Source organism: Hippopotamus amphibius, chromosome 1 (genome assembly GCF_030028045.1).
Source record: "Hippopotamus amphibius kiboko isolate mHipAmp2 chromosome 1, mHipAmp2.hap2, whole genome shotgun sequence".
Taxonomy (NCBI): domain Eukaryota; kingdom Metazoa; phylum Chordata; class Mammalia; order Artiodactyla; family Hippopotamidae; genus Hippopotamus; species Hippopotamus amphibius.
Window position 1 is genome coordinate 213922245 of NC_080186.1, and position 21399 is coordinate 213943643.

The following is a 21399-nucleotide window of genomic DNA, read 5'->3' on the forward strand; positions in this document are numbered from 1 at the left end:
CTTGTAGATAGAGAAGGTAAAGGGAGGGTGGATGCACCTAGAAGGATCTGGAGCTGGCTGAGCCCTGGAACTCAGAGGACAGTTAGTGGGTCACTGTCAAGGACATGACAGAGCTGAGATTCAAACTCAAGCAGGATGTCCCCAGAGCCTACACTGAACCATTCCCTAAATTGCCTCTACAAAGTAAAAAGAAGAAAGGCATCAAGAAGAAAGCCAAAAATCCTCTGATTCCATGACTCAGGGACAACTGCCATCATTTTTGTAAATGTATTTCGAGACCATTTTGATGCAAAGCTTACCTGCAGCTGACCTAAGTTTTGGCAGACTGACCTGTGATACTCTTGGAATGCGAGACCATGGGAAGCTTGTGAGGAACTGCTGCAAGGCCATTTCTCACTTGTCTAAACATCTTTCCAGAAGGGTATCATGAGACCATTTCTCATCATCTCTTAGGCTCTGAGGAGGCATGAGGCTTTCTGCCTTCCCCTCTGCAAGGCAATTATGATGCCAACCACCTGGAGTTAGGTCAGATTTCACAGGTTAATAGCACAGTTCCTTACTGTACACCAGAAACTAACACAACATTGTAAATTAACTATACTTCAATATAAATAAATAGATAAATAAATAAATAAATAAATACAAAGAATCACTTCAGACATTAGCTCAGGGGTTCTCAGGCCACCCACACTTCTGACCAACTAGCTACAAATTCAGGTGTTCCCACTATCGCCTCAGTTTGATAATTCACTAGAACAGCTTATAGAACTCAGGAAAGAGCTATACTTATGATTACAGTTTTGTTATAAGGTATAAATCAAGACCAGAAAATTGAAGAGACACATAGGGCAAATTCTGGGTGGGTCTCAAATATGAAGTTTCCATATTTTTAGGCTGTGTAACCCTGCCATACATCCATGTATGGTTACCAATCAGGGAAGCTCACATGAGCCTCTGTGTCCAGAGATTTTATTAGGGTTTCTTTCTGTAGGCAGGATTAATTGACTCATTGACCAAATGACTGAACGGATCTCTAGTCCCTCTCTCCTCCCCAGAGATTGGGGCTGATATCATCTGGCTCAAAGTCCCAGCCCTCTAATTACACGGCTGGTTTCTCTGGCATGGCCAGCTCCTGTCTTGAGTCATTGCTTTAGCAACATCTCAGGTATGGTCCCACTATGAGCATCAAAGACCCTCCTATGCCTTGGGAAATCCCAAGGATTCAGAGGTTTCCTCCTAGACATCAGAAATAAAAATGTCAGCCAAATCCTTTATGACACAGCACCCCCCCGCCCCAGCACACCTCTGCAGGCTATGAAACTACCTAGCTGCCGCATGGAATCAGCTCCTCAGCAACAGTCGCACAACTCACGTTGCATTGTCACTCAGCCCCTTTTGTTTCTGTGTTGTCCTGTGGGACAAGGGACATGAGGAACTGGCACCTTTGCTGTCCTTGCTTTTGCTATCTATGTAAGTAATAAACTTTCTGAATTCTGGAAGGGCTTGTTGTTTCTTTACCAGCCAAATATGTTAGCCTTGCTTGACCTATCATGGACAGAAATAAGAAAATCTCAAGAGTACAAGAATGGGGTATTAAGGTGTTTAATTTGCTTTAGCCATTTTGATCTTTAAAAACACTCAGTGGGGCTGTTCAGTAGGCTAGATGTGAGATCAGAGCATAGAGGATGGAGGAGAAGGTAAGTTGTGCAATGGCAATGACACATCAGAGGAAAGGATGAGTTTTCTGAAGAAGACAGTGTAGAGAAGCTAATGGTGAAGGATGACATTGATGTGAGCTCAGACTTGAGTAGTCATAAAATCTTTGAATAAAAATAACTTTAATGGTCTTATATCCAACCTCTCACCTGATACAAGCATCACCCCAACAATTGGTCATAAAGCCAGTTTATGCTGTGATAGACATAGTGAGGAAAGAATAAGCCAGTTATTCTCAGGACAACCAATTGTATTGATATAGATCTGATTGTTTTCACATTTTCTCATACTGAGCTAACAGTTTCCTTTTAATAAATTTTACCATTGATCCTTTACTACCTCATGTAGCACATATTCACACAGCTATTATCTGTTGTTTGGAACAGACATGCTATGAGGTCAGCCATCATGTCTCTCCTTGGTTTTGTCTTCAGCAAATTAAACATCTGCCTTCACCCATACCTCACGTGGCCTTGTCTTGGTTCTCACCACCTTTGTTATCTTGATATCTTACTAGCATCTTTCCTAAAATAGAATATCCAGATATTGTTGCATCAGTGAAGAGTATAATGAAATCATATTTTTCAATAAAATATCTTATTTCAATTTTTTTCTTTCTATAAATATATTTTTGAACTTATACAGTCTTCTTCAAAAAAAGGATATGAGAGGACTTCTCTGGTGGTGTAGTGGTTAAGAATCCGCCTTCCAATGCAGGGGACATGGATTTGAGCCCTGGTCCAGAAAGACCCCACATGACTCAGAGCAACTAAGCCTGTGGGCCACAACTACTGAGCCTGCATGCTACTGAAGCCCATGCACCTATAGCCCATGGGCCACAACAAGAGAAGCCACCACACTGATAAGCTGATGCACTGCAACAAAAAGTAGCCCCTGCTTGCCACAACTAGAGAAAGCCTGCACACAGCAGAAAAGACCCAACAAAGCCAAAAAAGAAAAAGAAAAAGAAAAAAAAAGGTTATGGGGGGATAGGAAAATAGAATGTATATTAATGTCTTACTCTATCCTCCTACTGTTAAGTTTTAACACATTTGTGTGTTTTAAATAATATTTTAAAAAAATTTGGTTTGGTTTTATGTTATGAAGATAATGTGTTAATGGTAAAAAAAAAAATCAAACAAAACAAATACTAATAGGGAAAAGTTTTTAGAAATCCCCCTAACTCTTCTGCTATAACAAAAAATACCATAGGCTGGATGGCTTACAAACAACAGAAATTCATTTCTTATAGTTCTGGAGGCTGGGAAGTGCAAGGTCAAGGCACCTGCAGATTCAGGGTCTGCTGAGAGCCTGCTTCTCTGATTCAGATGTTGTCTTCTCACTGTGTCCACCAACAGTTGAGGGACAAGGGAGCTCCCTAGGGCCTCTTTTATAAAGGCGCTAATCCCATTTATGAGGGCTCCACCCTCACAACCTCCTAACACCATCAGACTGTGGATTAGGTTTCAATGTATGAATTCTAGGGGGACACGCACATGCAGTGTGGCCAGTCCCTAGCACAGGGCCCAGCACATTGCAGCAATCAATGAATATGAGACTTCCTCCCTTCTGAGGCCCTTCCTGCTCTCTCTCTGGGATCTGAGCAGCAATTAGTCATCTAGCAAAGCCTAAGGAACTGGGTCAAAAGTGGCAAAGGTTGCCTGGTATTTGGGAGGGGTGGGGGACATGCCTTCTGAGGTCAGGCGGTTAGTCGCTAGGCAGGTGTGTCTGGGAAGGGAGGCTGCTGGGGGCTTGGGCAAGTAAGAAATGGACCCAAAGGCTGAACACCTACCCCTAGGAGACTGTGTGAGGGCCAGGAATGTCTGGGACAGTGGGAGTGGAGGAAAAAAGGAGGTACAAAATAGGAAGATGTATAGAAAGATAAATAAAAAGAAATGTAAACTTACGTCCCACTGTGAAACGATAAAACCACCATTTCTGATAATTAACTTGGGCATAATAAAAATGTGTTGTCACCAGGTCAAAAAAGAAAAAATCCCCCTACCTCTTAAATTTATAATCCCACTCCTCAAAGCATAATTAAGTTTACTGTATTCATCCAGAATTTTTTTATTTTGGGCATCTTTCCTTATCAACACTATGGGTCTATCTCATCCTTTTTAATAGCTGCATAGTATTTTATTGTATGGTTATACCATCTTTTATTTATCAATCCCCTTTAATGGACATAGATGCTGTTTGCACTCCTTTTTCTATTTTATAGCACTACAATAAATTTTTGTATATGTTTCTTTGAACATATGAGAAAGCACATCTGTAAGATAATTTCTTTAAAGTAACCACTATGTCAAAATTTATGTATGTCTTCAAGGGCACACCAACTTACACTCCTGCTAACAATGTGTGGTAGTACAGAGGACCCCTGAACAACAGTGGTTGGAACTGCACAGTCCACTTACACAGATTTTATAGTACTACGTGATTGGTAGTTAGTTGAATGGGAGGGAAAGGAGCGGTGACTGTACAGTTATACTCAGATTTTTGGATTTTCCACCGGGTGGAGGGTCAGTGCCCTAATGCCCTCATTGCTCAAGGGTCAACTGTACTTGTTTTTCCGTACGCCAAACTTGAAAATAATTGTTAATCGAACATCTGACAAATGGAATATGACTTGGGCTGGTTACCTTCTGTTTGCCCCTCCGGATGTGGCCTACACTCTTCTCCCTGTTCTTTGCCCCAGGAGGACAACGTGTATAGACTACATCACAGGACTCCTGTGCCCTTTAGCTTCATATACGTCAGGTTTAGGAAGAGGGGCACCAGCTGGAGATGCACGAGGGCTGGGGAAGAGGTACATATTGGGGAAGTTGAGATATTTATTTCCTGGGCTCTCTCCTTGTGGGGTCTCTGTGGGCTGGCTGTGACCCTTAAGCCAAGGACTTAACTCCTGTCCACACAAACTTCTCTGTTTCCAGTTTCTAGCCACTATTTTCTACTCTTGTCCTTTCCGGCATAGAAGGGTGGTCTGCCCTGGTTTTCCTATACCCTGCCCCAACTTTGTAAGCAGTAACTTTATTAAGCATGCCTTGAAGTACCTAATTTGAATGTTCTGTTTCCTGCCAGTTCTTGTTCCTGAAAGCTCAACCTAGATTCCTCAGGATGTTCGGGAGGTACCTCTCAAGAGATGCAACTTGAACATAAGCCTGAATGATGAGGAGAAGTGTGAAGATCTTAGGTATGTGTGTTCCAGGTGGCAAAGGCCCTGCATTTGGAACAAGCTTATCAAGATGAAGAGCAGCAGGAATAGCAGAGTGGCTTTGGGCCATGAGGCAAATATATGGTTTGTTTGTCTGAGAGCCATTGCCTCTTCTTCCTTGCTGAGAGAACTCTAATTTTGTTCAGAAAACAATGGGAAGATCCAAGGGATGAACCACCACTTGTCTAAGCAAATCATGAAAATTCTGTTCCAAAGTGTCAGTGATTGACTTAAGGATGGGCATGTAACCCAGTTCTGGCCAATGAGACATGAGAGGGAATTTTCTGGGGGCCTCTTGAGAATTTTTCTCCCTGGTAAAGAACAGGCATAAAGGAGAAACTCCCTGTCTCTTTTTCTCCTTTTCTGCTTTTGATGCTTTTTGTTAGAATATGATGTCTGGAAATGCAATAGTCTTGTAACAACCATGAGACAAAGGGCCAGGTTTAAAAAACAACATATGAAGATAGAAGAGTGAAAGATTGGAAAGAACCTGGACCCTAATGATACCTTGGACCTTCCAAACCAACTGTAGGACCACCTACCTTCAGATTTTTTGTTAAGCAAATAAAAACCAATGTTAGCTTAAGTCACTATTAGGTGGGATTTCTGTTCCTTGCACTTGACATACCATCTCACACAGTAGAAATGGAGGGGGTGAGGGATGGTAACCTAGGAAAGAGAGGGGAGCAGGGGTCCACTGCACAGTGCCTCTTAGGCCAAGACATGGAATTTGGATTTTATTCCAAAGGTAAGAGATTTTTGCAGATGACCCAGTCAATACGGGCATATAATACAGATCGATCTGTCTATCTATCTATCTATCTATCTATCTATCTATCTATCTATCTATCATCTATCTATTATCTATTTATCTATATCAATATCCATATTTGTCATGTATATAAGAATATTATTAAAATAATAGATACCGACTAAAGATATATTAAATATTTCCATTTTAATTTTTAGAGAAATTAGTATTTAGAACCAGATAAAAAGAAAAAAAAAGTCTCACAAGGAACTTATAAACTATCTTGGCCGAAACTCCCAAATGTTGAGAATCTTATTAATGTCTGACTTCTTATGCTTGGAAGAACTTTCAACAGTTTCTCAGTATCGCTTCTGCCTGCATTAGCCATGTCAGAGTCTTTACCAATAATGTTATGCTTCAGAGAGTTTGCAATTGTCATCTCAAACCTTTATCTCTCTTTGAAAGAGCCCCAGTTTTTGCCTCAGCCTTGTCTCTTTGAAAAGAAGGCAACGTCCTTTAAGCGTGGCTATCCTGAATACCTTGGGCGGTGTTTTTCTCCTAGCTGGCACTGAAGGCATCACAGAATAAGGTAGATCATTTAAAACATTTTCCTCATGGTTGTCCTGTTCCCCCCATTCAGCAGAAAGATTATTGGTTACCATGGCAATCAGCTTCCACAGCATTCCATTCTAAGGAACTGCACAGGTAGAGCACAAGCTTTCCTCTGTGTTCTCCACCCTAGCTCTCTGCAGATCTGCATATTTTTTCAGCCTGTACACTGTAACTGCTGTTTAAAACAATCAACCAACCAACCAACCTGGAGTTAAGCCAGATAATTTTTTCAGAGGCACCATATCTCCTTCTCTTCTTGAATATTTAAAAAATTTGCATGAACCATTGTATAATGATTTCCTCACAGCACCAATTCAAAACTTTCTGGTATGTTCTTTCACAAGTCTGGGATTCTAGTTGTATCTCTTTAACCGTATTTAGAAACAAATAATGAACTTACAGTAAAAACCAGAGCAGGACATAGTTCTGTGAGATCACTTCCCATGGGCTTTCTATCACATCTTTCCTAAGGAGAATTCTCTGACTTCCCTTCCTCCCCCACTCCCAAACCCTCTGATAAAATACTGCAGATACTCAGAAGAGTAAAAACTGTCCTCGAGCCATTGCCTGGGAGATGCCGAACACTTAGACTTTCACCCTTGAGACTTTTAACTACCCTGTTTCTATTTAGAACCTTACTGATAAGAGTAAAAGATGGTTTTAAACAGGCCAAATTACTGGCACCCAGTACCTGCTACATTATGGAGGAGATGGAATAACGGTGGAGCATCAACTGGATAAATTCTATTTGCCTACAAGTTTTAAAAAATTCTTTTCTTATTATTACTTTTAATCTGCTGATTATTTCTTTTCTTCATAACTGTCACATAAATGAGGAATCTAGAGATTTCTGTGGTATGGAGAGAGATCTTTTAATCTATTATTTCTATCTATGACTTTGAAGCAATAGTGGTATTTTGGTAATGAAAAAGAGAACGTGGAAGGGGAGTTGCTATTATCTAATGTTAAGCAATTAAAAATAAAATCTGGCTCTAACCCTCTTTCATGGACGGTTTTTCTATCTCCTAGATATCTTTTCATTGAAAAAGACATATCTCATGACCTATCTATGAACATCCCATTGAATATCACCATCTCCTATTAAGGGCATGGAAGTAAACTCTGTAACTAAAACAGATGCCTCCACCCACAGATTCTAAAATCAGTGGGTATTCATAAACCTTGCCACAAATTTTCAGAGCATAGTGGGAAAATGGAACTGTTAAAAAAATTTGAAACTCTACTAAAGTACTTTCTGCCTCTTCCGGTAAAAGAAAATATATTACTTTCTAGGAAGCTCACTACTTTAAAAAACAAAGCAATCAGGATTGGAAATTCATGGCTAGCATTTGGGTTACATCAGCTCAGTATCAGGAGAGAAGATGTTTACTTTTAGATGGAAAGTCATATAGAATGGTTCTCTGACTCCTCTCAAAATGGTACTGGAATTGTTTCAAGGGAGGAAAAAGACAATCTATTATTATTAATTTTTTCTGAGCAGACCTACCATGATACACAAAATGTTACAAAGTTTTACTCATTCCTTTGGGTACGTGAACACATGCATTACCTTATATGCTAATCCCACATAAACTAGAAAGAAAAATTGACCAATTATTGGTAGAATTTTCTAGATTAAGTGCAGAGGCTAAAATAAAAAAAATAATTGCACAAACTTTGAGTAATATCACAGTGCACCCTGAGATTTATATAGAAAAAAAAAAGTTGCTCTCAATTTTCAGTTGACAAAAGAGCAGTTGAGAAGAGACCATGTAGCTTTGAAAAGCAGAAACACTAATGAAGGGTCAGCACTGTAAAAGCAGGGAGGCAGATAACACACTGTTTTGACAGCTGAGTAAAGATGAGAGGGAAAAAGACTGTAAACCAGAGGAAGTCATGATAAAAGGGTAGAATGAAGTGTTTGAAAATGATAAAGTGAGAGCTTTAATTAACAGGGGCGGAGGCAGAGAAAAGTGATTTAGTTTAGATAGGAAATGGCTTGTAGAGAAATTTGAGGAGAGTAATAATTTTTATTTTAATTTCCAAGGGCCAAGGGATGACTGTATTTGAAGAATGATAGCTTTATTGTTTTAACATTTTATACACACTTAAGAAGCTCCATTTATCTAAAATAGAAATTAGTACAAGTTTCTACTAGTATAATACATATATTAGACAAATTGGCAAGCAGGGGTTTGCTTTTGATCAACCTTTGTTATAACCTTAATAAAAACTACTTTCAATATTTCAAACTATAAGCAAGATCATGATTTTATAATGTGAAGATAACAGAAAGCCTGATTTAGCTGTAACTTGGTCCTAATTCTTTTGGCTGGTATCCTTTAGTCCTGGGCTCCTAAATTGGTCAAGAAAGTGTAAATGCATAAAGAAGTAAAAACTAATGTTCCTTGATTAGGAATCATGTGAACAGTTTAATATTAAAAATATTAAAAAAAAAAAAACTACACATGGTATAAACTCTGTAGAGTTTTAGCTTCTTTTATTTAAACTGCATTGTTATCCATTTACTGCGTTGATATCCAGCTCTCCTAACAATCACTGTATAGGTTGGCAATCCTATGTCCTGGGTTTTCCAGGTCACTTCAGATTCCAAATATTTTGTCTATTGTTAAATGATGTGTTTGGATTTTGGTTTGGAAAACATGGTCACTGAACTTATAGACTAACTCTGAAATAGCAATAGCCTTTGGCATTATGTAGTAGTTCTATTTCTGGGCCATGGTTATCATGTTAAATCAGATCAAATCAAAGTTCATTATTTGAGTCGACCTAACAATCAACTATGAAATAATGGGGGCATTTAAAAGGCTTGGTAGTAATGTGCAATTTGAATAGCATTCATGGTATTATTTAATATAGACCCAAACACACACATAGCTAGTAAACGTATAGATAGATGGCTCGCCATCCTTGCCATATAGGAAGTGGAAAACAGCACACTTAAGAGATATCGTGTTATATGTTACACGGCCAAAACTAAGGAAGACAAAAATAGTCGAACTGTGCTTGTGTTAATATTTACATAAAAAGGATTTGCTGGTCTTTATTTTCAATTTCCATAGACTGAAACTCATATTCTTGATAAACCAGAACTGAGAGGGTACGCTGGGATTTTCTATATATTATACACGACGCTAATTATGAGGGAACTAAGTCAGAACTGACATTATTCTATGCCAAAACATTGCTGTTTTGCAAATGAAAATGTTTAGATCACCTGATGCCCCCCCCCCCCGCATGATTATCCTTCATATCATTACAATACCGTTCATAGCTCCATTCTTTATTCTGTTGTTATTTAGGTAACCACTAAGAAAGAAAGAAAACAAAAGTTTTAAAGACTGCTAAGTCCAGAATGGCATTTAATAACTTTCGAAAATGAAGGTGATTTTTTTTCCCCAAGGCTTGTTGGAAACATATCTACCACTGCGCTCAGTCTCTCCTCCCACATTTCCGTGCCAGTGGGGACTTGAGAAGCCCAGGAAAGCTGCTGCAACAGGGGTGGGAGTGGGAGATAGGATATCACCCGCTTGACACTTCGGCACTGTTGCTATGAATGATTCACTGGGGTTTGGCACATTTGTTGCAAGGAAATCTCCTCCTCCCGCCGCGCCTCTTGCCTGTCTCCTGCGCTTTGGCCTTTGAGAAGCGAGAGCAGGTGGGCACAGAGGAGCTCGCCGAGTTCTCCTCCCCCTGCTCCTTCCCTAATTTAGCAGGACTTCCGGCCGCGTGACATCATCCCCCGCACCCCGGTGACGTGAACGGCGGGTGACGTGTGTGCGGAGAGGAGCGCGCTGACGTTGGTATTTAAAGGTCCTCCTGCGGGGAGGATGGAGACACAGCGCGAGCACCTGGTGCGGGGCGCGGAGGAGGCTGTGGCGGCCGGGAGCGGGGCCGGGAGCCAGCGGAGGAGCAGAGCACGCGGCCCGCCCGCCGCCAGCCACTAGGGGAGGGGGGAAAGGGAGCAAGGACGGGCCGCCGGACCTGCCGGCCGGCCTAGCTCCCCACGAGGGCCAGCGCGGTCCCTGGCCACCAGCGTCCCCGCCGCCTCCCGCTGCCCGCAGGGCCCCGTCGGGCCCTCGGGACGGGTAAGCGCCCCAGTCCCCGGCGCCCGGCCGCGTCCCGCCCCCTCCCGCGAGCAGGGGGAGGGACCGCACGCTCCCCGCGCTCCCCGCCCCCTCCCCCGCCCCCCGCAGCCAGCCCCGCTGCCTCGCTCGCCTCTCGCGGGCGACGCTGACCCGGGGAGCGGCAGCCCTCCGCTCCGCGAGCGGCCGCTGCAGGCGGAGGCAGCGGCGGGCTTCGGGCCGCCCGGCCAGCGCTGCTCTGCGGAGCGGGAGCCGGAGGCGGGCGGTGATGGAAGTGTGAGGAGGAGGCGGCGGGCCCGGGGACTGTGAGGCGGCGCGCGCGGCGGCGGCGCGGAGCGGGAGAGGCGAGGAGCCGGGGTGGGGGCGCTGGAGCAGCGGCTCTTCCGCGGCTTCGAGTCCCGTCCCCTTGTCCCCGCCGCGGGGTTAGCGGCGCTCGTCGACCCTTCAGCCCCGTCCTCCGCCGCTGCTCGGCCCGCCTCGGCGCGGGGGGGCAGGGTGCCGGGGGCAGCGTGCGGCTTGGCTCCCGGATTCATTCATTCTCCGCCGCCGGAGCCTCGAACCTGCGGCGCTCCGAAGAGCGGGGGGAAGAGCGGCAGGCGCGCGTGAGGGGCCGGGCGCGAGCCGGGCTCCATTGTGCTCAGCGGCGGGGGGCGGGCAGGGGCTGAGGGAGGGGGATCGGGCCGCCTCCCCCTGCTGCCCGGCGTGCGCTGCGCCCCCAGCCTGCCGCCCGCCTGGAAATGGCTCCGTGTGTTCTCCGCGGGAGACGGAACCGGTCCTGCCCAGCCTCCTCTTCCTCCTCCGCGCCTCCCCTTTGCTCCCAGTCTTAGAAGGGGGAAAAAAATTAAAAGACAGACTCCAATGTGGAGTGCCGTGCACGTCGCGAGCTGCCGGGTTCGCACTTCGAAGAGATTTTTCTATATAGCTTTTTCTCTTGTGAGCGCAGGGAAGCAGTGGCCTTACTGCTTTTAGGATTTTAATTTTCTCAAGTGCACGTCGCATTGGGTTGCACGCTCCACCCCCTCCAGGGACCTGGTGTGGTGCAGAAATTTGAACCCGCAGCCTTAGTAGCACCGAAAAGGCCGAGTTACCTGGGCTCTCCCTGAGTGTGGAAAAGGACATGAGCGAAATGACCACCGAACTCATTTTTTATAGGACTCGGTGAAGCTGGATTCTGCATTTTTCCGACTCGTCGACTCATTTTGTGGAATAGAGTTGACCGCCGTCTCCTCCGCGCAGCATCTTAACTCTAATAAGCAAATGCCACCTCTCTTTGAACGTTTCGGTATTTCCCGGAGAGAAATCATTTTACCTAAAGGAACTAACTGAATTTTCAGCATCACTGAAATACCTCCAGAAAAGGATCTCGGGGGTGGAAAAGCAACTGCGAAGTAACAGACGGAGAAATTCCTTTGGAGTTATTTCGTAGCATAAGAGCAGAAACTTCCGAGCAAGTGTTCACTGGGCAAAATGGGGTAAGGATTTTTGTGCTTAACCCCGCTTCGAGTCTGTGTATGTGTTATTGAGCGGTGGTGGTCAATTGTCTGTGTTTTATGTTTTCAGACAAATTTGCCACCTTGCTAAGCTGGTCGTACTTTAAAAATATGGGTGTGTTAACCTTTTAAAAAGTTATTTTTGTAGAGTGACACCGGAGCCCGTACTTAAGGAACAGACGTCTGTTATTGTAACCAGAATGTAGTTTTATTAGTGATGTTGAGGAAGACCACACGCACTGCCCTTTCCTGGTCGAAGTGCCGCAGCAGTTTGTAATCAAAGTCCTGCTGTCTTAGGTTTTGTTGCCGGTATCTTCCCAGAGGAGTCCTGCGTCTCTCAGTACTTTGAGAATAATCAGGTGCACAAAGGACAGTTGTAAAGTAGTGAGTGGTTAGACCACAGTCCTTGAAAATGATCCCGTGTCAGTCGTTGTCCTCACTGTGCCCTCTGTTTTGCCCTTGAATAGCCAGAGCTAAAATCTATAGAGCAGATCTACGGGGGCATTAAAACGAAAATCGGAAAGTCTTAGGAGGGCTCCACAGTGCCCTGCATCTAGCTGGAAGTCAGAGCCTGAATAGGAAACAGCTTTTTGTTGAAGGAACTTGTTCACTTTCTCTGGTTGTTGTTGGGTTTTTTTGGGTTATATTTGGCTTTTATGTTCAAGCCTTCAGTTTGTGTTAACCGTGTCAGATCGACACCCTCTTTCCGATCCAAAGTCAATCAAGAGTGAATTTCCAGCCTTTTAACTTTTCACACGTTACTCGATAAAATGCTAGCGACGCTTCTTAATTTAAGCCAGACATGCATAATATATTGATGGAGTATATCTAGTTGTTTTATTGACAGATTTTCAATGACTTTTTTGTCAAAGAGGAACTTCGAGAATTTTCTCTCTCCTCTCTCGCTTTTTTTTTGTGTGTGTGTGTCGTTGAATAAACACATCTAAAGTGCAGTTAAGGGACAGGGATGAAAGGATAGACACTGGAATTCATTGTGACAGTTTAGGGATGTGCACACCTAAACTTTCATTCTTAAAACGTTCAGAGGAAAGTTCTTAATAGTACTGCCCTTTTTGTTGGAATTAGAACTTGAAGTTTATTAAACAAAAGTTTGAAAATGTAGAATGTATGTTGTAGGAGTCCATCAGGAATTGATGAGAAAGAGCGATACTTGTTTGTAAACCTTAAATGACAAAGTGATGAGAATATATATATAACGTGCATGATTTGGGATACTAAGAGCAATTAAAATACCTCATTCTATTTCTAGTACTGCTATTAGTAGCTCGATGATCTGGGGCAAATTTCTTGACCTTTGTGGAATCTGTTTTTTTACCTGTAAAATGAAGGTGATAGGTGAGTTTTAAAATTTTTTCCAGTCTGTGAAAGTGAATTATTTCTTTTTCTCCTCCTCCTGTTTTCATAATTGCTGGTTGGTTTCTTGAAGTAAATCTCTCAGATGGAGAGATTGTTTTCTCTAAGCAGTTTTTAAGCATGTAAGTTGAAAGTAATGGCATTTGGAAAATGTTTTGGATGAATTGTACCGATTTTAATGAGAGAAAATGCTGAAAAAGACTGCTATTCAAAACCTTTGAAATATGGCTTCCCTTGAGAGTCTGCAGCTCTTCTTTTTAAAACATGTCAGAGAAGAAAAATCAAGTGGCAGTTTTTCATGTTGAAGGCTGCGTTCTCTCTAAGCTGTGGAGTGGTAGCATCATGAAAGAAAATTGGTTTTCCACAATCTTTAAGGTGCTTGAATGCCCATGGTTTTACCAAGGGAAGCTTGATATGAACTTAATACAAGAGGGATTGGTCTTTAAAACATGAAAATAAGCCCCCGCACATAGCACACGTTTTAGATACTTCAGTGTTATTAAATGTATTTATAAACTAATTTATTTGTTCTTAATAAAGCCTTAAAGGTGGACAGGAAAGGCAAAGGAGTGGATGTTTATGGCATATTTTTTCTGCAAGTCTGTATTTGGGGCCACGACTCTTTCTCATTAATAGTGAATTGTTTCATCTGAGTTGTCAAGAGAAGGTATTTGTGGAAGTTTCCGCACTTAGGTATTTGTACCTAATAAGTGTTTGCGGAATAAGCATAGCCTCCTGCACCTACTTCAAACAAAAGGAAACAGAGCTTTAAGTGGCCTTTAAAGTTTTACCTAGGCAATCCTAAACTACGTTATTCTGACAAACGTCTAAAATTTAATATTGCAGGTGAAGTTTCACATTTTATGAATATATTTTTGACTGTTAGGTTATGATAAGAATTTATCCTTAATTTTGAATATAATTGCAAGTCTAGGGACAAAATCGAAACAAAAGGAATGATTTTTAAAGAAAATGAGTGATTAGTTCAGGCAAAAAACAAATCTAAGGCTCCTGTAATAGTAGTTTATGAACTGTGGTGGAAATGGAAAAGAACAGCTGAAACTGACAGTTGGCAGAATCTGTCAAAGTATCTTGGATGCTGCCTGAACTGTTTAATTACAGTGAAGGTAGCTGAAGTGTTGATTTGTGAAATACGTCTATCAGAACCCCTAAAAATGAGAGCAGATATGTAAGGTAAAGTCTAGGAAAAGCGTCCAAGCCCCAGTGAGGAGCCCCTGTTAGGTATGACCCCCAGTCCTCTAAGTAGTATCTCCTAAGGAGAGCAGTGAGTCAGGAGCTATTTTGAAACAATTAGAGTAGGCAACAGAAATCACATAACTTCAGTGAGGTATTTCATGCTACCTTTTGTTTTGCTTAGCTCATATTGGCAACTTAGGTGACCTCAACAAGGGAATATCCCACCTCCTTCTTATTAAGAGTGAGTTATTTTTAACATGTGATTTTCCCTGCTAATGAGGTTGATAACGGCTCTTTGTGATTTATCTCACCTGCCTGTGGGTGCCTCTGGAAACCCTCTTCTCCGCCTTTCCCCAGATAACTTCCTGAAGCATGGAAGTGGGTGCTACCGCATTGCAACCTGAACCAAGTCCCTTCTTAGCTGGGAAAGGAAGCTGACACCTCTTTCTGCCTCAGGCTACTGGGTGCTGTTCTCCAGAGACTTTAGCTAAAATGCAGAAATCTTGATCCAGCACTGCAATCTGAATGGGCTTTGTTGCAAAGGCAACCACTCAGTCATTTCTAGTATCAGAGAAGTTAGATGGAAGTCTTAATTATTTGTTCATTTTACCAGTTTTGAACCCCTATCATGTGGCATATATAGCAGCTCAGTGCTGCTGGTACAGAGACTAGTAAAATGTGCTCCTTCCCTTAGGGAGTTTATAGTTTAGAAGTTGGGACGACAGCCTAAAATAATAATTACAGTAGGACGTCTAAGGGACTGTATTGTAGGCATCGCAGAGGTACAAAGTAAGTGTGTGTGTGTGTGTGTGTGTGTGTGTGTGTGTGTGTGTGGCATTAACTGCTGAGGGAAGCATAAAAAGCTTTTGTGGAGGAGGTAATTGGTATTAAATAATGAGGGATGGCTACAGGTGGGCCTTGTAAACAAATGGGAGCGCATTCAAGGCAGAGGGAACAGTGTGGCTGACAGCATTAAGACAAGGAACTGCAAAAAAGATTGGCATGATGAATTTGGCTTTGTGGGGTACAGCAAGAGAGAGGCCTAGAGCCTTACGCAGGGACCAGTTTAGAGGGCCTTGTGGACCAAACAAAAGCTGGTGTATTATTTCAAGCTTTTTTGGGCAGTGACCTGTTATGGTAAGATACACATTTTTACCTCACAACGTAGTGCACACATACATAAATGATAAAAAAATATCACAAAATAGCACCCTTGGTGTGATGTACTCTGGTATTTTCTATTCTCTTCTATTTCTAAGAAAGAGCATGGTTGGGACCCAATAAATTGATTTAACAACCCAGTAATAGCAACTGGTAATTTGAAAAACACTGCTCTTAGCTGTGGGAACCACTGGAGTGTTTTAAGGAAAATAGTTACATGAAGGTTCAGGGAAGTAGGGTGAGAAAACCATTTTAAATATTTAAATTTTGGTTTTGTATGTTGCATCCCGTGGAAACACCAAATGAGGACAACATGGCTTGGTAGGGGAAGTGAATAGCTGGGCAGGCCCTGGAAAATTCCAGGGTTTGGGGAGAGGAGGGATGGTGTTGAGTTGTGTGTGGCTGTCTGAGTAGGACTTTTTTTAAGGATCAGTGCATTTCATGTGCAGAGGTAAAAATGCAGGAAACAGCATGGTATGTTGCTAGCAGAGCCACTCACTCAGATGTGCCGTGAAATAGTGAATTTGGGAGTTTAAAAAAGACTTTCTAGCTGGCATACAAACCGCATGGAAAGAAAGAGTTGAGAAAGCTTTTGAAATTCCCCCAAGAAGTAATTAAAGGATACTTGGAATTGCTGGTAAGATTTGCCTTGTATGCTGAAAAGTTATTTCGCTTGTGACTAAAATAGAATTACAATTTTATATCTATCAACATATATTAGGAGGATATCAACTTTAAGAAGAATAGTGGAAGAGTTTGCATATTTTGAGAATAGGTTTTCCCCCAGTTTTACTGAAATATAATTGACATGTAACATTGTATTAGTTTAGGGTGTACAATGTCATGGCAAATGCCTGTGAGCCTGTGTGTTTGTGTTGTGAAATGATCACCAGAATAAGTGTAGTTAATATCCATCACCTCAAATTGTTAGTTTTTTTTTCTTGTAATGAGAACTGTCATGAGAATAGGTTTATTTTAGAATACATTAATGGTATACTTGAGCCCACCTACTCTTTTGAAATTTGAAAGAACTCATTTTTTTTAAGGTTTTTTTTTTCGATGTAACATACTATGCATGAGCAAGGTCACCCTTGCTCTACGTGTCCTTTCTTCCCAGCCTGTAACCTGTTTTCCATGTAGTAAGGACTTTTCGCTGGTTCCTTTTTGCTCTTACTTCCTTCTGTCCTTGTGACTCCCATCTCCCTTTCCTTTGTCTTAGTGGTACAGGCAGGGACCATAGCAGTGAACGCTCAGGGCTTTCCCCCAGCTACAGGCTTTACTCATTTCCAGGTGGTGGAAAAAATTTCAGCCCATGCCCACCCCCAAACCTGTCATCTCGCTAACGTTGCTTCTGCCACTTGCTCCCTACTTCCCAGCTTCTCTTTGCTTCAGTGTTGGGATTGGTGATGCTTATCTGAGCACCCTGCCCCCCAGATTTGGAGGAAGAGAAATGTTCCAAATTTTGTGGTGATGAGTTGGTTAAGGACATCCACTCGCAACTGGCAGGTAACATGATCTCTCTCTGGGATAGCAAGTTGTGTTACCATGCCAAGATGTAGGCTGTTATTACTTAAATTTATTATAAATAAGAGGTATAATGTCATTTTAATAAAAAACTAGATCCTAGAGTTTTAAAAATGAAAATAAAAACTTTTGAATAATTACTTTTCCAGTAGGGTACAAAATTGAAAGAAGAATCAAGATTATGGTACTTGAGTATTTGCGCAAAGCTCTTAGTAAGATTGTGTAAACTAGTCATGGTTGGTTAAAGTATATATGTGAATTGACTTTTGGGAGGAGCAAATGTTAGAGCTGGGATCATTTGGGAGACAGAATGGATGTGGTATATGATGTTTTTGGCTTTGGCCTGAGGTTTTTATAAGAATGAAATGGTGATTATGGGTAGCATGTTAGGATGTGATTATGTAATTCTTAAAAACAATAAACAGCAAGGACCCCCCACCCCCCCTCAACTGAGTGGGCATGTCTTCTTTGACTTTCTTGGTCTTTGCCCTTTGGAAGCTTATGGCCCCATGACTTGGTAGCACACCTCTCCACTGGGGTTTCTCTGACCCTTCCTCCTCATTCAGTTTATGTATATATAAAGTGACTCAGATATACATATTCTGAGTCACTCTGCTGTACACCTGAAACTAACAAAACATTGTAAATCAATACACATTAATTAAAACAAACGAAAAGAATCACAAACACCACCCCCCCCCGAAAAAGCCGAACAAGAGATATGATGTCATTTTAACGTCACATTATGTAGATATTAATCCTTTAAAAAAAAATCCTTATTGATCCTATTTTTATTTTTCACTTGTAATTTATTTTGTTTTCTTGGCTCTAGAATAGAATTACTAAACTTTCACAACAAACTTGCTGACCTATCATGGGCAAATAAGCATGCACACTAAAAAATCCTTTTCAAAACATAAATATATTAAAGATGTGTTTAGAGGAATCAGTTTTGGTTCAGTGTAATAATTCATTAATTTAATAATTTTGAAGTGAAGAGAATATAAATCTGACTACTGTGACTTTTATTTTTGAAGATTAGAGAATCGTGAAAGTTGATTTAGGATAATTACCTGAAATGCTATTCATGGCAGTTAAGGGATTGACAAAAGTGTCTTTGTACTTAGTTGTAAACTCATTTTAGTTTTAAGTGATTAAGTGTCTCTGATGAAAAGGTGGTTAAATTTCAAAAGGTCCAACGTCCCTACTGCCATGTGTTTGTTTTTCCAGACCTGTGATGTTTACTTGAAATATTTATTTTTAGTTACTCCATTGTTTTGTTATTTAGGATTAATCCAACTCAGTAGTTGAAGAGTAGGGAAGATGAGTTCCAAATATTTGTTTCCTGGTATAATTTTTAAATGACTGAATATAAGACATTTTAAGTAGCTTTATTTTTCAGTTAGGATCTGTTTAGTTGAGTGAAATGTGCAGTTTCTTGTTTGTGTTGTATATTTGTAATGACCCATGGCTTATACAGTAAAGTGACTCTATAGTTCAGGAGATTCACTATGTTTGTGGAATGATTGAGATTTTCCTAGAGACCAAAAAGACTTCTCTGTTAAGGTTTGAAAAGTTGAGGGCTTTTTGAGCCAATATAAGGTTTCATGCTTATTAAGTATCTTCATTTCAAAGAATCTCCATGTGATAAGCAGTATTTATATACATTTTAGCCCATCTACAAGAATTGAGAAAAAATTTTCAAGTCGTACTGAATGGACACTGCAAAAGTAGGTAAAACTTTAAGGCTAATCATTCAGTGGTCTTTAACATGTGAATAAAATCGTATAGAACTGAATCTTTTAGGTTAAAAAAAATCTTAATTTTCACAGCATATCTCTCTGTATACTATAAAGTTAGGACATCCATCATCACTGTTAAAAGAGACAGATTTATCAGTGAACTTGTGCTGTTAACTGCAGTTGATTTTCCTTTCTTCATCCATCATAAGTGACACATTGGTCATTTCTGTGCTCCCTAATAAAACATCTGATTAAAAAAAAGGATGAAATTGATGGGAATCAATGCTGCTTGTTTTAAGCAACATTTTTTAGGGAAGAGGCTGAAATTAATCACATGTATGTGTTATCTTTTTTTGTGCTTTGTCATTTCACTTGTGTTTTATTTATTTCTCATCTATTTAAAAGTTTTAAAAAAACTCACTTCTCGGGTAGGTATAATTTAGAATTAATTTCACAGAGACAAGTATAATTTAGAATTACTTTTACAGGTATAAAACTGTAAATTTTAATAAATTTAATAAATTACTTTTTAGTGACCTTGCAAAGGGAAAAAAACAATTCTTCCTCATGAGGTTTTTTTGGTTTTTTGGTCCGTCCCCCCCCCCCGCAGTGATTAATTGTGAACCCAGTATGGTTCTTGTGTAGCTATAAGAATTTTAAATATGTAAAATAAACATTCGACTTAGTTAAGATCTGAATTTCATTTACACATAACTATTTTTTCTCTTTTCAGGTAGGCTACTGTCAGAAGGCAAAAAGTCATTGTTTTATTTTTTGTATCAGAAAATAAAATTACAAAATTCGAAAAATTAGCAGTCTAGTCAATGCTTTCTTTTCGTAGTACAGTTTACCTTTGCACTTTCTCTAGCTTTTGAAAAATCACTTTAATCCTTTAACACCTAATATTAGCTTTAAAAAATTGCTTTGCTTTATGGACATTTTCTTTTAATGTTCTTCCATAGAGCATGAAGCATTTCCATGTTATCTTTGAAAAGAGTTGGCACCTGTTCCTCAATGCAGAGCAGTTTGAAGAATTGAGGACTTTTTGTAAAATTACCAAACAAGAGTTAGACAAACAAAAAAGTGTGCTGAGAGATCACAGATACCAAAGCAGCTTTTACTCCTTTATGAGGTTGTTTTAAGCCATGTTTATTATGTCATGTCTATTGGCACATCTGGATCCGTGTGTTCACAGGCCCCAGAGTCCAGAAGGCTGCAGAAGAGAGTGTTCTGCCCTCCACCCCACCCATAGAAGGGCTTGCTCCCCATTTGTCCCTTAAGTAGGAGGGCCATGATAGAGAGCCACAGCTCTGGTACTTACCTTTCTGGGTACTATGCACTGTGTTTCCTAACCACCTAGTTCATAGCGGAGCACACATATACAGTGTAAGTGGAAAGGATCTGGGGAATTAGACCCCACTTTTAATGTACAGAAAATCTTGGTTCCTAGCAGTTGGGTATAAGTTGGATGCACCAATTATTTTTTTGAACAACTGTAATATTTGAGTGTGCGTAGCCTATCTCTTTACCTTTCTGTGCTTCCTTTTTGCTTACCTTGTAAAACTGCCATTTTCTGTCCTACTCTGTAGTTGTGAATCTCTGTCGTATGACTTTTAACATTAAAATTCATGTGCTTTGCTTAATCACCCAGCCAACTTCCAAGATGTTTACAGAATGAGGATTCCACCTGCTCTTGTGTACTCAGTGTTGCCAGGGATCTGTGTACATTCAGCTGAATGGGAAGGGAAGACTCCCAAATCACCCTTCAACTCATCTTTCTTGAGGTTCTGTTGATTAAAAAAAAAAAAAGTTCTCAATCTTGCAGGCTGCCTTTTTCCCTACTCAGCTGATAATACATAGGATTTTAGTTGTCTGTTTTCATTGTTGTTTTCATTTAGTATTTTATTAATGCTAAATTGATGTTTATTGCTATGCCTGTGTTAATGTGAGCAAAATAAGACATTAATGGCAGTATTGCTACTTAGTTTTACTTGGTGGCATATTAGTATATTTAGAATAATTAATATATGATCTATGGGTAAACTATAGGCTATTCATATGGTAGGAAGCTAGCCTGAAGAATGTTTTCAGAGATGGTGCAGTGGTCAATTAGAAACCAGGATGCAAAATTGTATATTCTCAACTGTATAAAATACATCTGTATATGCATAAAAAGATTTGAAGGAAATTCATTACAGTGCTACCATGTTTATTTCTGGAATGTACGATTGTGAAATTTTGTTGTCTTTCTGAATCTTTAAGTTTCTCTGTGATTAAGGTATTAAGTTTTGGAACTTGGGTTTTAAGGTTGGGGGTATTAAAAAATACGTCTACAGTACAAAGTTAGCTCATTTATCTCAAATTTTATTTTTTTCTTTTCAAAGTTGGCTAAAGAAGCTATTACTCCAATGATAGCAAAAATGGTTTCTTGTTTGAGTGTAAAGAGTAGTTCTGCTGTCAGTTATCAGAATGTTAGTACTAATCCCCGCTTTTTATGGATAAGGAGCCA

The 21399-nt window shown here is 40.7% G+C and overlaps 1 protein-coding gene across 3 annotated transcripts in view; it reads left to right on the top strand.

Annotated features, from left to right (window-relative positions):
* The first annotated feature begins 10157 nt into the window (after window positions 1-10157).
* Window positions 10158-21399, top strand: part of HOMER1 (homer scaffold protein 1) — a 119644-nt gene continuing 108402 nt past the window's right edge. The window contains exons 1-2 of one of the 3 annotated variants that reach the window (XM_057740400.1): window positions 10158-10405; window positions 11555-11874. In XM_057740400.1, the coding sequence (XP_057596383.1) occupies window positions 11870-11874 (5 nt within the window). In that variant the 5' untranslated portion in view covers window positions 10158-10405; window positions 11555-11869. Of the gene's footprint in view, window positions 10406-10427; window positions 11875-21399 lie in introns of those variants that run through there. The other 2 variants (XM_057740401.1, XM_057740399.1) reach the window with 2 other exon arrangements.